Here is an 18561-nt window from a genome sequence, read left to right as displayed (position 1 = left end):
CCATGTACCCCCTCGCACACGCGCTACGACCGACTCACTCTCGACAGCACACTCACTGGTCGGCGCGCACTTTTTCCTCACACACCCCATGGTCGGACATTCTCGCACACCTCTTTTTTCGCACACCAGACCTGTCGCACACTTCACCAACGGCCTTTCACGAACACCCGGATCCAAACCAATCCCCAAGCCGACTGAAGCTTTCCTCACATGATATACTGTACATTGCCGAATATTTCGCCACTCACCTTGGCACCTCGTCTCCGCACCTCTTTTGCCACCTGCAAACTCTTTATTTGGTTAGTGAGCAGCACATCATGAGTTGAGCACCGACCTTGTACATATTCCATCACCTCCTCCTTTATTTCTCTCTTAGTTTCTGTCCGTCTCTTCTTAATTTCACTCACCTCTTCTTCCACTTCCTCTAATTTTTGCTTCACCTCTTTTATTTGCCGGTGCGTCTCCTCAAGTTCGTCCTCTAAGGCTACCGTGACCGTCTCTATGTGCATCCTCACCTGCCGGTCCTTTGTCTCCATTACTTCTGTCACCTCATCCAACCTCATTGTCAGTCCCTCACGTACCATCTGACATTGCCTCTGTGTCGCTATTAAGTCATTTTTAATTTATTTTTGTGTCGCCTTTAACCCTCCTAGTACCGCAGTGTTCTTTTGAACCTGCTCCACTAACTCCGTCTGTCCCTCTGTCAGCTGTTCCACCTCCTCAGTCAGATCTTCTATTCCCCCCTGTAACCTAGCCGTATTATTCCTCACCTCTTTCTCCATACGCTTCTCACCTCGCTTTACCTCCTCGCGTAGCCCCGAGACCTCCTCACTTACACCTCGTCGTATCTCCTCTTTCATCTCCTCCCTCTCTTTTGTAGATGCCACCCTCATCTGTCCCACTTCATCCCTCTGAGCATCCAGTTTACTTTCTAACCCGATTTGCACCTCCTCTATCTGGTTCCCCATTCGTTTGATTTCCCTGGCAGATTGTTCCCCTATTTCCCGCAATTTGTCTTCCATCCTATTTTCTAACCCCATTAACCCATTTTTCACCTCTTTTATCCCATTGTCTAACCCCTCAAATTTATTGTCTAATCCCTCACCGGTACCCCTCGCTTCGTCCCTCATTACCCCCATTTGGCCCTCCAATCGCTCACCCAATCGCTCACTATCAGCCCTCAATTCGTCCCTCATTACCCCCATACTGTTTTTCAAACCTCCAATTTGGTCTCCCATACTCATCTGTACAGCTGCCTGTAGCTGCGCAATGAGGGCCTGCATGTCAATCGGCTGCATGTTAAAGCCCGCTGATACAGCGGGCTCGGCTACCGCGCGCTCGTGCGAGGCGCCTTTTTGCGCGCCTGAAACCTCGTGCGCGAGAGCGCCATTTTGTGCGCCTGATACCCCCTCAACCACATTGCCAATGTTCTCCTCCTCTCTTTCATCTACATACATTTCCCAGAGGTCCTGGGTCGATTCTACCCCGTCTATCTCTCCCACCGGCATCCCGTCGCCTTGACCAGCCATGGCGCGATTTCAAAATTCGGGTTTTGTAAAACAAAAGCAATTTCGGTACTTCGTAATTTTGAGCGCGTTAAGCGCGCTTTGGGTCCGATCTCACTTCCTGACACCAATTGTTACTGATCGCGGTTTAGGATGTTGTTTGCCGAGCGAAGGCTCCGCGACCGAACAGTTGTTCCCCGACTCACCCGATTCACCCCAAACTTTGGCCGTATCGCACCGCAGCTGCCCAATCTGGAAAAGACTAAAACGACGAATGCAAAGAGGAAAAGGAATAAGACAAGAAGACGGACAGAAGAGTAATTGGATTTATTATTTACACAAGCAAAAAGAAAGCAGTCACGTTTATTTACAACACATAAGACGCAGGTGACACAGTGCAAATACTAGCTTATACAGACTTAATTAACCCCGGGACAGAACACACAGAACAAACTCACGTACACAAGAAGGGTGGAAAGGCAGGAGGTGGATGGCTGGAGGGAGAGGAAGGTCCAAGGGGGTCCTGCAGCACGATCGGCGCGTTTAGCAGCCGCCGTTCCTTCGCGGCCCTGCTCAAAACCGCCGTCCAGGCCCCAAGCGGCTGTTGGGTGTTGTTGCTGCTGTGGCCGCCGCTTGCTTTGCCAGGACTCGTCTGACTCGTCTGGTCCAAACCCTCAACTCAACAACACTCTTGCACGTCTCCCTGTCCAACCACTCTTTCTCTCTTGGTCCAACCACTCTTTCTCTTTCTTGGTCCAACCACTCTTTCTCTCTCTTGGTCCACTCACTCCTCACCACCGACCACCCCACGCTTCTTGCGCGCGCGCCTTTATAGCGCCTCCGGCGATCAAGCCGCCGGCCTTTTGGACACGCCCATCGGTGTGCTCACCTCGGCCCTGGTTGGTCACGCGACCCTCTGGCTCCGCCCTTGATGACGACGGGCGGGCACGCCCCTCTTCCCCGACCCGAGCACATGTTCAATGGTGGTTTTGGAGGGGATGTAATTGGCAATCGAGGCTTGGCAATGACGAAAGGGGATGTGAAAGGAAATGGAGATTTTGGGGATGGGAATGAAAGGGGATCTATTCTCTTTCACTGGTGCAATGGAGTACTTCAATTAATGGGAGACACAGCCTTACCCTAAAACACAGAATAAGATATAACTATCGAACAGGGGTATTCTATTATTGGCTGACGTGTATGCTTGTGGACTAATTATGGGATGCCCTTTCACCTTTACACAGCTCCGGAGGCAGGGGGCGCAGAATAAACAATAATAATAATAATAAGAAAGCACACAATCAAAAAAATACAGTCCTCATATCCGCAACAATATATATATATACACACACAGACTTGGCATTTCATATGGAATTTTTTTTTTTCTTGACTTGGGTTTACTTTCTTAACTCAGTGTATCAATCTGGTGAGTTTCTTTTACACTTTGGTGATTTATTTGTTAAAAGAACCATGTCACTGATTGTCTGTCACAGCAAGAAGTCAACAACAGGATTATATCACAGCCCCCTCTTTTCAGGCTTGAAAAGAGGGGGAATTTCAGGTTTTCAGGTTGAGGTGGCGTGGCAAAATGTACGGACAGGTGCATTTGATGATTGGCTTCACAGTCGGGTATACAAGGGTTGTTGCATTCTGTATTAGTGGAAAACAACTGCTGCACGTCTCCAAAAGTTATTGCCGCTTCCTCTGGAGATGGTCCGTCAACTCAACAATGCTGTTTGTCATGGAGTGGTGGCTTTACGAAATTACGGCATGAAACTGCGTGCTATTGCTCGGCAGTATGGCATCACTCAAGGCCAGGTGTCAAAGATCCTGAAACGAAATGCTCAGAGGGGTGTCCCTACTCCAATACCGAGGCCAGGACGTCCCCGCAGAACCACAAGGAGGGATGATTGCCAGCTGCACCGGTTACTCCGCAATGGCCGTACCAAGTCAGCTAATCGGCTTAGGGCTGAATGGCAACAACTGACAAATGTGCCTGTATCCAGAAGGCTAGTCAACCAACGACTGGTTCAAGCAGGCTATCGTGCCAGGCATCCCCTGAGAAAGCCACGCCTGACCAGACAACACCGCCAGCGCCGATTGCAGTGGGCCAGAGAGCACCGTCAATGGCAGCCAGGACACTGGAATCATGTGATCTTCAGTGACGAGTCTAGATTTCTGGGCTATCGTCAAGATGGCCGCGTCCGAGTGCGCAGACAAGTGCATGAAGCCGACAACAAAGATTGTATAGTGCCAAGAGTCCAAGCTGGAGGTGGTGGGGTGACCGTTTGGGCTGATTTTCATGCAGGGGGCAAAACTGACCTTGTTGTTCTGAATGGAAACCTGATCCAGTTCAAGTACAGGGCCATTCTGGAAGAAACATTGCTTCCATTTGCTCGTGCAGCCTTTCGAGGAAACTTTGTCTTCCAAGATGACAATGCACGGCCTCATCGTGCTCGCATGATCCAACACTTTCTTGCTAACCATGGTGTAGATCATATGGAGTGGCCTGCCATGTCCCCGGATATGAATCCGATAGAGAACTTGTGGGCAGAATTAACGCGTCAAATCGACCACTTGGACCAGCAGCCCACCACTGTGCGTGAATTGCAGCAGGCTATTGTCACTGCATGGCAAGCGATTCCTGTCCAAACCTTGGCAAATCTCGTGAACAGCATGCCTCAATGTGTACGTGCTCTCCTGAATGCTCGTGGGGTTTACACGAAGTACTGAACTGTAATTTTACTGTCCGTAATCCCAGTCGTATTTTAACTTTTGTTTTTGTTGAAATTTTTTTTGGCTAATGTGCAAAATAGAGATACTTCTGGAAAACGTACAGGGTTTAACACAGTACTGTCCAGGAATTGAGTTCGATATCAGTTTACATCACTTTCAAGGATCAATTTATTTGTTTCGAAATGTCAAATGTGGTTTTTGTTTCTTTTAAAGGTCACATTAACAAAATCTAGGATAATTTCAACTTAATTCCAATGAACTTTTGGTTCTAAGACATCTTGAAAAGTAAGTTCACCCCCACAAAAAAAATATTCCATATTAAATGCCAAGTCTGTATATATAATTTTTGATTATTCCATATCCGCCCATAGCCTTGTCCTCATAAATGATGCATACCAGCAGCCAGGTGCTGCTTTTGCGTAAATGAATGCTACCATACTCTAAATTCACCTCCCAGATGTAGGTAATTACTGTTATTAATTGTTAAACCTTCACCACGAAGATTGTGCTGAAAATATAGTGGAAACTCTTTGCTGTCCTCTCTTCACTCGTGCACAGGACACCTTTGCCATGGCCATCTCACTTATCTCGGGTCGCATTCTCTGCGTTTTGGAGCAACCGTCGTTCACGGTTGGCTGGCGCCGTGAGCTCCTCCACCAAAGGAAGTTTGTGGAGTTACTTGCCCCACAAGATGTGAGCATGTTCTACAGCTCGACAGCACCTGACAAACTTCTACCATGGGTGGCATCTCATCAGGCTGGTAATTTGCAACTGTTTAATTATATTCTATCTTGTATATTCTTCTAAAGCAAAGTTCAAACATGATGTGACGCTTGAATTTGATCCAGATATTACATATTTTTAACTTTATTTATTTATTTATTTTTACTCTTTTACTCTACTTTTTTTTTACGCTTGTCAGATTAGGCCTGACAGGATGGCCTAGCCCTAGAGGTACGCACACTCGCCTCTAAGCTGTCTTGCCTGGGTTCAAATCCCGACCCAGTTTTATAAACTGTCAGTTCGGTGTGTCACAGGCAGGGTGATTCACCAATGTGTGTGCCGTCGCTTGGATAGACATTAAACCAGGAGTCCTATCTGCCAGCATTTGTTGGTGTACGTTAAAGATCCCATGGTGTCCTTCGCAAAGAGTAGGCGAGCTATCGCCAGCACAATGGACAAATTCCAAATTCCTGCCCTAACTAGGCAAATGTCAGGCCTGGCCAGCCAGTTCATGAAGACTCGGGCCAAGCTTCCCCTGGCTCGCCCCACAAGGTGGGATAATAGTGGCCAATAAAGAAAAGAAAGAAGAATTAATCTACCCTTTTTACTCTTGTCAGATTATAACTGACAGAATGGCCTAGAGCAGCGGTTCTCAACTGGTGGTCTATGGTGACCTTTTTTGGTGGTCCACAGGAACATTGTCCAAAATCACATGGCGTGAGAAACAAATTTCAAACCAAAATGTTTGTTTGTTGTCTACTCTTTTTAATCACGTCTCAAAAAGGAGGTGGTCAAGGAAATTTTTTGACTGGCCTGGTGGTCCGTGGACTGAAACGAGTTGAGAACCACTGGCCTAGAGGTAGCATACTCACCTATGAGCTATTTATTGTGAGCTTCATTCCTGACGTGATGATAAACGGTCATCCTGGTGCTTCTCGGTGTGGTGTTCCAAGAATGAGTGCGGACTTCGTCGGAGGTGTGCCAAGCCAGCTGAATGTCTTGTTTGTGAGCATTTGCTTGCATTCAAGCTCAAGTGCCATAGCCCCAGAAGTGTATGGGAGTAGCAACAATTACTACGATTATGAGAACACAGAGTGAAATAAAGGGTTGCTTCAACATATTAGTTGTGGAGGTGGTTCAATTTCAGTTGTAGCACCAGCCAGTTCACATTTTGTTCCACAATATAACAGTGAGATTTGTAGTCATTTAGAGAGCTGAGATCACCAATGTTTCACCTGCTGCTGAGTAAATGTTCGAGCTAATTAAGCGGATGTAGGTATGTCATATACAGTATGTATTGATATTTTCCTCCTGTAAAACAAATTCTTTTCACAACAACTCTACACTTGAGGAATGCAAAACTCCTCATAATAGTTTGGATAAAAATTGAATACACCATTTGCTTTGAGAGATTTGATTGCCTTGCTAGGTTGTTAGTCTGCACGCTTAATGTCGTGGATTTGTTGATATATAAAAGCAATAAATTAATAAATTGACACTTAAATTGTGAGCTGAGTTCAACTCCATTCAGCACTTTACTGAATAAAAAAACCCTCCGGAATCCTTCCAGTCAACAGGATACATAGATTATGACAAGAGATTGCATATACTGTCGGACCCCGCCATTCGCCGTTTGGCCCTCTATTTGTGAATTTTCATGACGCGGGAACCTATCCCCCCTTTTTCCATTGAAATAATGCCCTGCTATTCGTGGTTTCGCTATTCGCGGATTTTGCAGGAACGTATCCCCCGCGAATAGCAGGGTCCAAGGGTACCCGGTACGTGTGTGTATATATATATATATATATATATATATATATATATATATATATATATATATATATATATATATATATATATATATATATATATATATATATATATATATATAAAGTCGTGGCCAAAAGTATTGGCACCCTTGCACTTTTTTCAAATAATGCACCATTTCTTTCAGAGAATTGTTGAAATGAAAAAATATTTTGGTGTCCACATTTGTATTTCTTTGGTTTGCAATGGAACAAAACAAAAAAGCTGGAAAGAAATTACTAAATCTTAGCTTATTCCACACAGAAATTGTAAAATGGCCCAGACAATATTATTGGCACCTTTTAGAAGTTGTTCGAAATAATTAGATTTCAAGCAGGTGATTCTCCTTTACTTTGGAATTGAACTCACCTGTGGTGAGTTGCAGGTGCCTGCAAAATAAAAATCACTCATTCAACCAGTTTGAATGGAGAAAAGGAGTCATTCTGCTGTTTTGTGTTACTGTGCATGAATGTTCTGATGTGCTAACATGTGTAATGTGTATGTGTTCTATGCAACGAGCATGGAGAAAAGAAAGAAAACCAGAGAATTGGCTGAGGAGGTCAGACACAAGATTGTAGCCAAGCATGGACAATCTCAAGGCGTCAAGTCCATCTCCAGAGACCTTGATGTTCCTGTGTCCACCGTACGCAATGTTATCAGGAAGTTTAAGGCCCATGACACTGCAGCCAACCTCCCTGGACATGGCCACAAGAGAAACCTTGATCTAAGATTGCAGCGTATGATTGTTCGAATGGTGGAGAAAGCACCTCGATAATCTGCCAAACAGATTCAAGCTGGCCTTCAGACACAAGGTACTACAGTTTCAACTCGCACCATCCGTCGCCAACTCAATGAAAGGTGGTTCTATGGGAGGAGACCCAGGAGGACCCCACTGCTTAGAAAGCCCAACTGGAGATTCCAAAACAGACCTGACCACCCCAAAATCCTTCCGGGAGAATGTCCTGTGGACAGAGGAGACCAAATTAGAGCTTTCTGCTAAAGCACATCATCTCTATGTTTACAGAAAACAAAATGAAGCCTTCAAAGAAAAGAATACCTTCCCTAAAGTCAAACATGGAGGAGGTTCATTGATGTTTTGGGGTTGCTGTGCTGCCTCTGGCACGAGGTGCCTTGAATGTGTGCATGGTATCATGAAATCAGGAGATTACAAAGGCATTTTGGAGCACAATGTTCAACCCAGTGTCAGAAAGCTGGGTCTCCGTCACTGTCATGGGTCATACAGGAGGACAATGACCCCAAACACACTTCAAAAAGCACCCAGGAATGGTTCAAGACAAAATGCCGGACTGTTCTGAAGTGGCCAGCAATGAGCGCAGATCTAAATCCCATTGAACACCTGTGTGGAGATCTGAAAACAGCAGTTGGGAGAAGGCACCCTTCAAATCTGGGAGAACTGGAGCAGTTTCCACAAGAAGAGTGGGACAAACTGCCAGTAGAGAGGTGTAGGATGCTCATTCTTGGCTACAGGAAGCGCTTAACTGCAGTTATTTTGTCCAAAGGCTGTGCTACCAAATGTTAAGTCTTGGGTGTCAATGATTTTGTCAATGCCATTTCTTTTTATTTTCTTATTTAAAAGGATATATTAAGTTCTGAATCAAATGCAAAGGCTTTGTAATATTTACAGTGAAGTAAAGAATTGTGGAGACCAAATACTTTTGTGAATTTCAACTTATTTTTCGAGAAAATTGTGAGTTAGTTGAATACAGTGCAAGGGTGCCAATATTTTTGGCCACGACTGTTTCTGTATATATGTGATTTTTTTATTACTACATAGTTATCAGAATTTATCCAAGATAGTGGTAGAATGTACCTGCATATGAAGAAGGTTAATTATGGCGGTAATGGAAGAGAAATAAGGAAAATACAAGTTGGCTACCAACAAAGGCTGCTGCCTAACTGGTTTGTTCCTCATTGCAGCATCAACACTTGACTATCCACAAGAGAAATCTTTCTTCTGCCGCATAAGGTGAGAAATCTTCGTTTTTATATCCAATATTTTGACAGTAGGCCACTGTTATTCAGAATGGAGATCAATCAAGAAAATTATCTGAGAGAATAAAACCCCAAAAATAAGGCACAGCCAACGAATAATTTGATCACGTACTATTCCACCGATTTTTGCGACAAATCGGATGCAGCACACCGAGTCTCAGGAGCTGTTTCATCCACAACCCAAATACTTTACGAGGCTATTGTCCATATACTCGCATGCAATCTTTCTTCAAATGACTCCAGTGTCTCATTGGGATACTTAGTAATATTTCGGATTCTTTAGGTCAGTAGATGAGCTGGTATTGATAGAGCAAGCAAGTCTTTGTTCACTGCTGCAGAATACTCTGCAGGGGCAGCGGAGAGATTAAGTTGAGAATCTTATTGTATGTGCGTGCGCACGCATACAGTATATGTATATACAGTCACGTGAAAAAGTAAGTACACCCCATGTAAAGTTTTGACTTTTTCAACATATTTCAACATACAGCTATTTGATCTTCATTTCAACAATATTGATAGATAAAGGTGATATAATATAACAAATATCATGAAACAACCTTGGGTTGTGACTAATCCGTAACGCTTCCCCCCCTCAAGAAAGAAAGTTTGAACACAGCGAAAACTTTCTTTGCATGCAAACTCTTTGAACAAACAAAAATAAACTCGCAACCCAAATCACCAATTCCCGTGAGCAACAATTATCACATCTCAAAAATAAAGCAACAAAATTTCGCACAACCCACAAAGATTTCCAAAGTTAATTCACTCTGGACAAAGCATCAGCAACGACATTGTCCCTGCCCTTTACATGTTCAATTTCCCAGTTGGACTCCTGCAAAGCCAAACTCCATCTCACGCCCCCCACCCGATTTTACTTTTCGTTTCTTTTGAATGAAGGTTAAGGGGTAGTAATCAAAATCCCATGGCAAGCAAAACTACAACACTATTCCCGGGAGGCCGAGCTGAAAGCCAGGTTCCATGATGGTTGGGGTGGTGAGGCCTGGAAGTATTCACTACATGGACGCCTTTAGGACCGTGGCGTTCACGGTTAATCCATGTAGGAATCTTGACTCGGCGGCTCCGCAGCATTCAGTGCTTCAACTTTTCCGAACTTTCATAATAATTACGGTGGGACCGCTAGTCACTGTAGTCACATGAATAGCGGTCTCCTTCTCGGCCACTACTCTGACAAACCTTCCTTCGGGAGCGGCCGTAACTCTGGGAGCCTCCATAATAATATCGATTGCGGCCACCACCAAAACTACTACTCCGTTGTCCTCTTCTGTAGCCCCGACGACACCTATGAAATGCCTTCCCTACTGTTATGGTCCGACCCTCCAAATCCTTACCATTCCAATTCGTCTCTGCCTCTTTGGCGTCCTTTGTGTTTTCAAACGTGACAAAGCCAAACCATCTTGACTTTTGCGTTTCCCTGTCTTTTACCAGCCGCACTTTCAGAAGCGGTCCATATTTGCTGAAAACAGAGGTCAGAACTTCTTCCTTTGTTTTGAAGTTCAGTCCACCGACAAATAACTTGTCAAATTTGTCACCATCCCTACCTGGTGTGGTGTTGTTTTCCCTGCTGGGCTTTTTACCAACCATCGGGTTACCAAAAACTTGACCACTGGCCAAATCATTCCCGATAACCAAAGTTACTCCCTCTACAGGAAGAGTGGCTTGTAATCCTACGGTGACTGGTCCTGACACCAAATCGGACTCCAAATGGATGACATGAAGTGGAGCTCTAACACAGCCACCAATCCCCTGTAAATGAACACTATCACCAGTTGCCGTCTCCTCTGACAATGGCAAAATTCCTTCAAGCATCAATGACTGATGTGCTCCTGTGTCCCTCAAGACCCTAACCGGTTTCTGGTTAGTCGAGTCTCCATCCAAGGACACAAACCCCTCTGAAATAAATGGTTGCTAACCCTTTTGAGGACGATTTCTCACATTTGCCATTGCATTCGGAGTTGTACTAGTCGAACTCCACTCCTGATTTTCCTTTCCCAGAGCATAACAGTGGGACATCATGTGTCCCGGTTTATGGCAAAAAGTGCAAGTAGGCCCGGAGGAGAACCTTGTGGTCGGCCTCGAGCCCCCCGGAGGATACGTCTGCCTTGGAACTGTTGTCTTCGGATTTCTAGAAGTCGTGGTATCAGAGTGGTCCTCATAGTCATCTCGAGGCCGCACCCATGAATTTTCGTTCTCCGCCCCTGATGTACCATAGCTCTCCTGGCTAAGTCTAGGCGAGTAGTTTGGTTTGTGGAACCCCATCCTGTGTGTTAAGGCATAATCATCTGCCATGGTTGCTGCCTCATACAACTTTGGTACTTTCCTTTCCTCCAGATGTACTTTAATGTCCTCGTGGACACACTGTTCGAATTCCTCCACCAGGATCAATTGTCGTAATAATTCGAAGTCTTTCCCAACCCCTTTTGAATCACACCACCTATCAAACATGGTTTCTTTCATTCTGGCAAACTCCACATGGGTCTCTCTCCCTCTTCCTGGCGTTCTGGAATTTTTGCCGGTAAGCTTCAGGGACCAATTTATAGGCTTGGAGAATGGTTTTCTTCACTATCTCATAATCTGCACATTGCTCAATCGGTAAAGCCGAATAAATATCTTGAGCTTTACCCACCAGAACACTTTGCACTAATATGGTCCAGGACTCCTCTGGCCATTTTAGCATTCGAGCCACTTTCTCAAAGTGTAAAAAAAACTTGGCTACCTCCTTTTCATTGAAGAGTGGAACCAGCCTAACATGTCTGCCAACATCCCAGGTGTTCTGACTAGGTGTTGAACCAGTCAGCATGGATGGTACCTCTCTCCGTTCTTTCATTAAATCCAGCTCCTTGAGTTTAATTTCCTGCTGAAGCGCCGAGTCCCGTTCCCTTAACTCCCTTTCGGCTTTTCTCTCCTCTGCTTTTCTCTCTTCTAACCTTTCCTCGAGCTCTCTTGCAGCTCTCCTTTCCTCTGTTTTTTTTTCTCTTCTAACCTTTCTTCGAGTTCTCTTGCAGCTCTCCTTTCCTCTGCTTTTTTCTCTTCTAACCTTTCCTGGAGTTCTCTTTCCTGTGTTTTCAACCTTTCTTGGAGTTCTCTTTCCTGTACAGCTCTTCTTTCCTCGAGCTCTCTTTCCTGTGCGTTTAACCTTTCCTGGCTCTGCAATTGCCTCTCCATTTTTTGGAGCTCCACATTTTCTTGTTCTTCTGGTAACCAATCCAAGGCTCCCTCTCTCCATGTTCCTAGTTCCACCATAGATTCTATCACCACTGTCTGCATCTCTGTTTTCTTCATTTTAGCTCGGACCTCCAAGCTAAAATGTTTGGCCAATCTCAAGAGTTCCGATTTTAGTAACGCTCGGAACTGTGCCTCACTAGGGGTTGCTGCAAACTTCTCTGCGTCAAACTCCATGGTGACTATCCGTTAGCACCTGTTAACCTTCACACAAGAAATGTCCAAAAAATATATATATTTTTTTGTTTATTGTTTTTTGAAAAATTTGGGAATGTTGGAAAATATTCCAAAACTGAAACATTTTGGGAATGCTAGGGAATTTTATCCCGGACGAAGACCCAATCTCGAGCCCACGAGTCAATTGGACGAGCCCCCAATTTCTGTTACGTGTTCCTCTACGATGTCCTGGTCTACGATCTCCTGGTTCCTCTACGATCTCCTGGCCTCCGAACCCCGACACCTCCGAACCCCGAGAGGAGCCACGGCAGAAAAATATGTTACTCTGTGCTAGAAATCAATAGTGAAACCACACCAATGATTATAAATGAACAAATAATATATTGAAAATCACACAGGAATAATGGTACAACAAATGGCAATTAAGAGTGCACTCTATATACCATCAATAAAGTCAAATAACTCACTGCTCCCAGCGAGTGAAAATGACACTCCTCAATGTCTCTATAACCTTTTCCAAGGTGAATGTGATTCGCTCCAGCAGTCGCTGGAACGATTTCCAGTCGAAGCCCAAATCTTGCACAGTTGACAATGGGGATCGCCCCGCCGAAACTGTACAACGGCCCTTCAGAGGGGCACCTTCACCGCTCACTCAGTGAACTGCAACGTAATTGGAGACGAAGCGGTCGCACACACACATCCCCGACAAACGGTAGGATGTTGGGGTGAAGATGACGTGAGGCAAAACCTTTGTAGGTGTCTGAAGCGCGGGGTTCACAATGTCCGACGGCTCTTACTTGAGCCGATGCGACTAGGCGAGGATTCGTCGAAATCTCAAAGCTCCAAATCTGACTACGCAGATTTTCCACTCCAGCAATAATTCCTATCGCCAGACGTCCCTTCAAGGAACTTAAAATTCCCTCGCGACTGTCGGTAGACCAGCCTCGCTATGGAGCCTTGACGTCACGCGTCTTCTCCAACTTTGCTCACGCCGCCTCTTCCTCTTCACCTCCTTTTTTTCCCCGGTTCGGTTTCCTGTATCATTTTAAGTTAACCTTTTTAACTTTAGATAGCTGTTCCTGAATAATAAACCTTTTGAGAATAATAATAATACATAATATCAGAAATATGTCAAGTGGGTGAAAACCACAACAGCTGAAGTGACGAATCCGTAAGCAATATGTAAAAAAATCTCTCTCTTTCTCTCTCTTTCTCTCTCTTTCTCTCTCTTTCTCTCTCTTTCTCTCTCTTTCTCTCTCTTTCTCTCTTTTTCTCTCTCTCTCTCTCTTCCTCTCTCTCTCTCTCTTTGTTCTATGCATGGCCATATCTTTTAAGTTCCAAACTCGCGGTACAAATACAGCTTTTTGTGTGTGGTGGGTAACATCGGCTATGTGGCCCTGGCCTCACGCGGGGCTGTGGGGAGTTGGAGGGGGCATAAATTCTCTATGTACACTGTACAGTAAATGTGTACCATGTTGCACCACCTGGTGGTGGTGGAAGAGGTATTACAATTCCCGGTCTTACTTTTTTACCACTGTTCAATGCAGAGGGTTTTCCGCCACCTTAGCTGAAGCAAAATGCTTCGAAACATTACGTGGGTAATGGTGGAAAAGGCATCATAAATAGTTTCTTTCAATTCCATGTTATTTGCTGTCATTGTCAAGTCTTATCCCATCTGCATTGGCAAGTTACACGACATGTGGACAACCTTGTAATTTATAGGATGGTGCAGTGTTTTTGAAATTGTAACTCGCTCTTGTTTCCCACCTTGATCCTATCATTCACAGTATGCTTTTATTCTAGGAGTGGAAGCAGCAAGGAAAATATGGGATATCAACCGTTCCGACTCACTCCATATTTGCTCAAAGTTCACAATGCTGAGGTTGGTGAGGGTGGACAACCCTGCTGCCTCCTACTGGCTGAGCACATCCACTCTGGCTACGAAGGTATGGTCTTCATCCTGAACTCCTAAGGAAGTCGTTGCTTAATAGTAACTCAATAGTAACTGTTCTTAATAGTAACTCGATAGTAACTGTTCCCCCCTCTGGGCCGGTGCTCCTGCCTCACACCTAGCTCGGCTTCACGCTGTTGAAACCAAAGCTGTCAGAATCATTGGAATCTCCTGCGATGAAGTTAACTCCGAGGGCCTTTCACTCACTCACCGCAGGCAGGTTGGTGGTCTTTCTGTCTTCTAGCGACTCCTCTATGGCCTTGCTCTCCCAGCTCTCTGTGCTCTGTCCCACCAATATTCCTTCAGGTCGCACAAGATCTGCCTGCAACCCTCTTATGGTTAAACTGCCAAAATCTCGGCTCTCTGCTCACCTTCACTCTTTCATTCCCCTTTTCTCCCACCTCTGGAACAAACTCCCACACTCACTTCAATCCCACTCCTCCCTCCAGGTCTTTAAAACAGCTGTTCACCACCATCTCTTATCTTCCCCCATCCAAAACCTTGATCTTTTCTACCCCAGTTAATTCACCCCAGATCTACTTTTTTGAAATTCCAACTTCTTTCTTGGAAGTCCTTGCAGTGTCCATATGTTTTATACCTCTCCCACCTCCCCCCAAGCCCTCTCCCTCCCACAGTTCTCTCGATGTCCCTGATCTCAAATGTTGTGTTTATGTCCTTTCCCCTCTCTCCCCATCTTGTCTACCGCTCCCCTTATTTTGTGTTTTATGTGTCGGTTTGACTTTTTGTGTGATTAATGTTAGCTCTTTCACGAGCCTCGATCTTGTATCCAAAAAAAACAACAAAAAAACAAAAACAAATATTCATTCATTTTTCCACCTGTAAATAAACAACATGCGTGCCTGTTTTTTATTGTTGTGCAGACTTGTGAAACCAATACATATTTGGGCTAACTTTAACTGTATCTTTTTCTTTACCACCATGTTTAACCCCCAGCTCCACGCATTCCTCCAGAGAAAAGAACATTTACGACAACTCATACACCAAGCTGCATATTTCTAGATGTCGACGAAAGGTGAGTTTTTGAATCGGGTGCTTAAATCAACTCGGTCATTGCTCTTACACAACCATGCTCGTTTTTGTGATGGTATAGACGTTTATGGATATGGACTGCCTTGGAAACCCTCACAAGATATCTGCGATTTGATGAGGTTTTCAATATATTCCTATGGGATCTTAAAAGAAACCATAAAAAAAATTGTATGAATATTATGAGAACAGCATAGGTTTTCGACATGCCAGTGCTTCTTTACTTTTCATCTGACAAACCACCGGTGCCTCAAAATGTGGTATTCCATGCTTATTACACGCTCTTTTCCTCTTTCTACTTAGAGCCATGCCCCTTCTGGGTTACTTACCCCAAGATCTCATCGGCACACCATTCTTACCACACGTCCATCCCAAAGATCGTCATCTCATGATTGCCGTGCATCGCAAAAGTAAGTCTACACCTCTTCTACACGACACTCACTTATAACCAGAGGTTTGTTAAATTTGACTGCTTCTTCCTGTTTGCATTCACTATTTTGGTTTGGTAATGATACCAGTGGCCAGATTGTTAGATTTCTGCCTGCTACTTGTGCGTTAAGATTATATTATACCTTTCAGGTAAAGGTAAATGGAGGTTATGTTTTCACCCATGTCTTGTCTGTCTTTGTCTGTCTGTGAACAGCATATCTTAAAATGTCGTGGCCGGATTCAGGCGAAATTTGGTGGACATGTTGGGTGTGTGACAAGGACGAAATGATTAGATTTTAATGAAGATCCGTATCCGTAACCGGATAGATGAATCTTTCACCATTAAGAAATGGGGCCAAAAACTATATGTGGCATTATATTTCAAAAAGTTTTGTCAAATTATGGCAAAACTTGGTGGATGAGTTGGGTAGGTGACGAGAACAAGCCATTTAGATTTTGGTTAAGGTCTGGATCCAGATCCGACCTATCAGTGAGATGCAATACGTATCTCATACCGAGTGGAGGTATGCACTCTACCGAGGTCTGAGTGCCATTCTGATCTTTCTTATCCTTCTTGTCTTTTTTTTGTGTTTGTCTTCTTGTCTTAATTCCTCCATAGGTTTTATTGCTTGTTTTTGCACCCAAAAATTGTTATTCATTTTTCCCTGTTTTTATTTTCTTGATTTTCCTGTTAAATCAGACTGTGTACAAATCTGTTGTACATCCACCTTCTCTTAAAAGTACTGATTTTAATGGCCTGAAACAGAGTTCCCTCGTAGTCTTGTGCCTGTCTTTCTCTCTATTCCTTCACTTTTTGTGGAGCCTGAACCAACAAAATATTCATATCAGATTGCTAATTTGTGGTTTGTATCGAAACTAAAAGGAGAACTGTGTCTGCGTGTTACTGTGTCTATGTGTCACACTTATTCTAAAGGGTTCCTGCTGTCGTAGAATAGTAAAAATGGTACCTTTGGAAAGCTAATAATCGATTAATTTGGCTGGAAAGCTAATAATTTATTTACTTGGAACAAAAACTTGTGTCCGTTTGATCATAAAAATTCCTGTTTTAAAAGTCCATCTTTCCCACGATGGAGGAAGCAGAATCAGGACTTGGGAGGTTAATATAGTGCTCACCCAACGGTGACATTTTGGGTATTCCTTGACGTCAGGAACCTTTTAGAATAAACTGTGACGGACACAGAAAAAGCACACAAAATTACATATCGTAATACTTCTCAAAGCAATAGAAAAAAATATATAAAAGTACATTGAAGGAGCACACAAGCAACAACCACAGCCACCATGACAGCAACAACAACAACAACAACAACTGTATGTGTTAACAAAGATCATTTTTCAGGTGCTTAACTTCATTTTACATCCTCATTGAGATTCACAGATAGACATGCAATATGTCTGTGAAGAACAACATCCAGTCCTTTGATTAAACTCATCAGCGATGTGACAGGGAGGCACAGTTTACTGAGCATTAATTACTGTGCATAAATTAATTACTGTGCCTAATACTGATTACATTCTCAATAAATTTGCAGAACAGTTCCATAATTTAGTACTGACATTGAAGGCTTGCTAGAACTAAAATATAAAATTCTTGAATTTTCTTTTACATATAAATATACTGTTGAAAAAAATTATACCGTCACTTTAATACCCTTTGCATTATGTTCATCATTAAAACATTTCCCACCTGTCCACAAATATTTTTATTGACAAATACATTGCCCCCATGTCTTTATCTCTTTCTATTTTCTCACCCCCAACACTTTCTATAGTCTTAAACGTCAATATGCAATCATTTGACCATTCACCATTTCGATTTCTTACTCACAATGGTGACTACATCACGTTGGACACGAGCTGGTCCAGCTTTGTAAACCCTTGGAGCCGAAAGGTGTCCTTCATCATTGGAAGGCACAAGGTTCTAACGTACGTACAAGTATTTCTGATAGTTTATTTATTTTTTCTCTTTTAGGGAGAGACACTGATGCGAGCTGGAGGATGTGTTAGATAATGACTCCAGTTCATACCTGTTTGCAGGAGTCCCTTGAATGAGGACGTCTTCTGCAGTCCAAGGATGGAGATTCACACTCCAGACACAGGCATGCAGAGAATACAGGAGAAGATTCACAAGCTACTGTTGCAGGTACCACATCTCCTAGCACGTGTAATAAATATATAACATGTTTCATGATTCTCCATAATATATCCCAGAGATTATACGGGTACATGTTGCAGGGTATTAGCTCGCTTCTCCATACCTACAGCTCAATAAATGCTCAGGCTCTGCAGAGTCATTAGAGATGACTGAGGCAGAAGCAGTCATGACCCTTCAGCCAACAATAGCAGATCAGAGAGCTATGCTAAATTCTATGAAGATGTTGAGTTTTAGCGATTAGCGCATTTTGAGACACCATGTGACTCCTTCGCTGATCTTACCGATAAATTGAGTTATTTTTCCACATGTGATTCCATATTTGATGATCGGAGCTCGCCATCTCACCAATTATATATAGGTATCTGGGTTGAAATCCAAAAATATTTGGGCATTTTATCCCTCGATCGGAGATTTGGCCATTATATATATTGATCTACCCTAGATCAGAGATGGAAACAGGTGGTGGCTCGGGTGTTCATATGTTATGAATTGTGAGAAAATGACTGTTTAAAACCCCTAGCATCATGGTAGAAAAATGTGATCCTATAAAGCTCAAACCTTGGGAGCTTGGGAGTTCAAAAGAATAGGGTCATGAACAAACAAACAATAAATATGTCATGAATATCACAAGACACTCTCTTGATACTTGCGAAATCCCTAAAATAAGTTGTTGGCCTATGATGACCTTAAAAATACTTGGTGGTTGAATTCAGTAACCTGGTATGCAAATACTCTTATAATTTCAAGTCAATCAGATG

The 18561-nt window shown here is 43.6% G+C and overlaps 1 protein-coding gene across 3 annotated transcripts in view; it reads left to right on the top strand.

Annotated features, from left to right (window-relative positions):
* The window catches only part of LOC137424679 (period circadian protein homolog 1), a 92551-nt gene that overhangs the window by 37345 nt on the left and 36645 nt on the right, over nucleotides 1–18561 (top strand). For all 3 annotated transcript variants that reach the window (XM_078775771.1, XM_078775772.1, XM_078775773.1), the window contains 7 exons: nucleotides 4800–5001; nucleotides 8709–8757; nucleotides 14004–14146; nucleotides 15106–15184; nucleotides 15502–15608; nucleotides 17421–17574; nucleotides 17686–17791. In XM_078775771.1, coding sequence (XP_078631897.1) covers nucleotides 4800–5001; nucleotides 8709–8757; nucleotides 14004–14146; nucleotides 15106–15184; nucleotides 15502–15608; nucleotides 17421–17574; nucleotides 17686–17791 — 840 coding nt within the window. The remainder of the gene's footprint in view (nucleotides 1–4799; nucleotides 5002–8708; nucleotides 8758–14003; nucleotides 14147–15105; nucleotides 15185–15501; nucleotides 15609–17420; nucleotides 17575–17685; nucleotides 17792–18561) is intronic.

Source organism: Myxine glutinosa, chromosome 4 (assembly GCF_964187855.1).
Source record: "Myxine glutinosa chromosome 4, kmMyxGlut1.1, whole genome shotgun sequence".
Taxonomy (NCBI): Eukaryota; Metazoa; Chordata; class Myxini; order Myxiniformes; family Myxinidae; genus Myxine; species Myxine glutinosa.
This window is presented reverse-complemented; position numbering and strand designations above follow the sequence as displayed.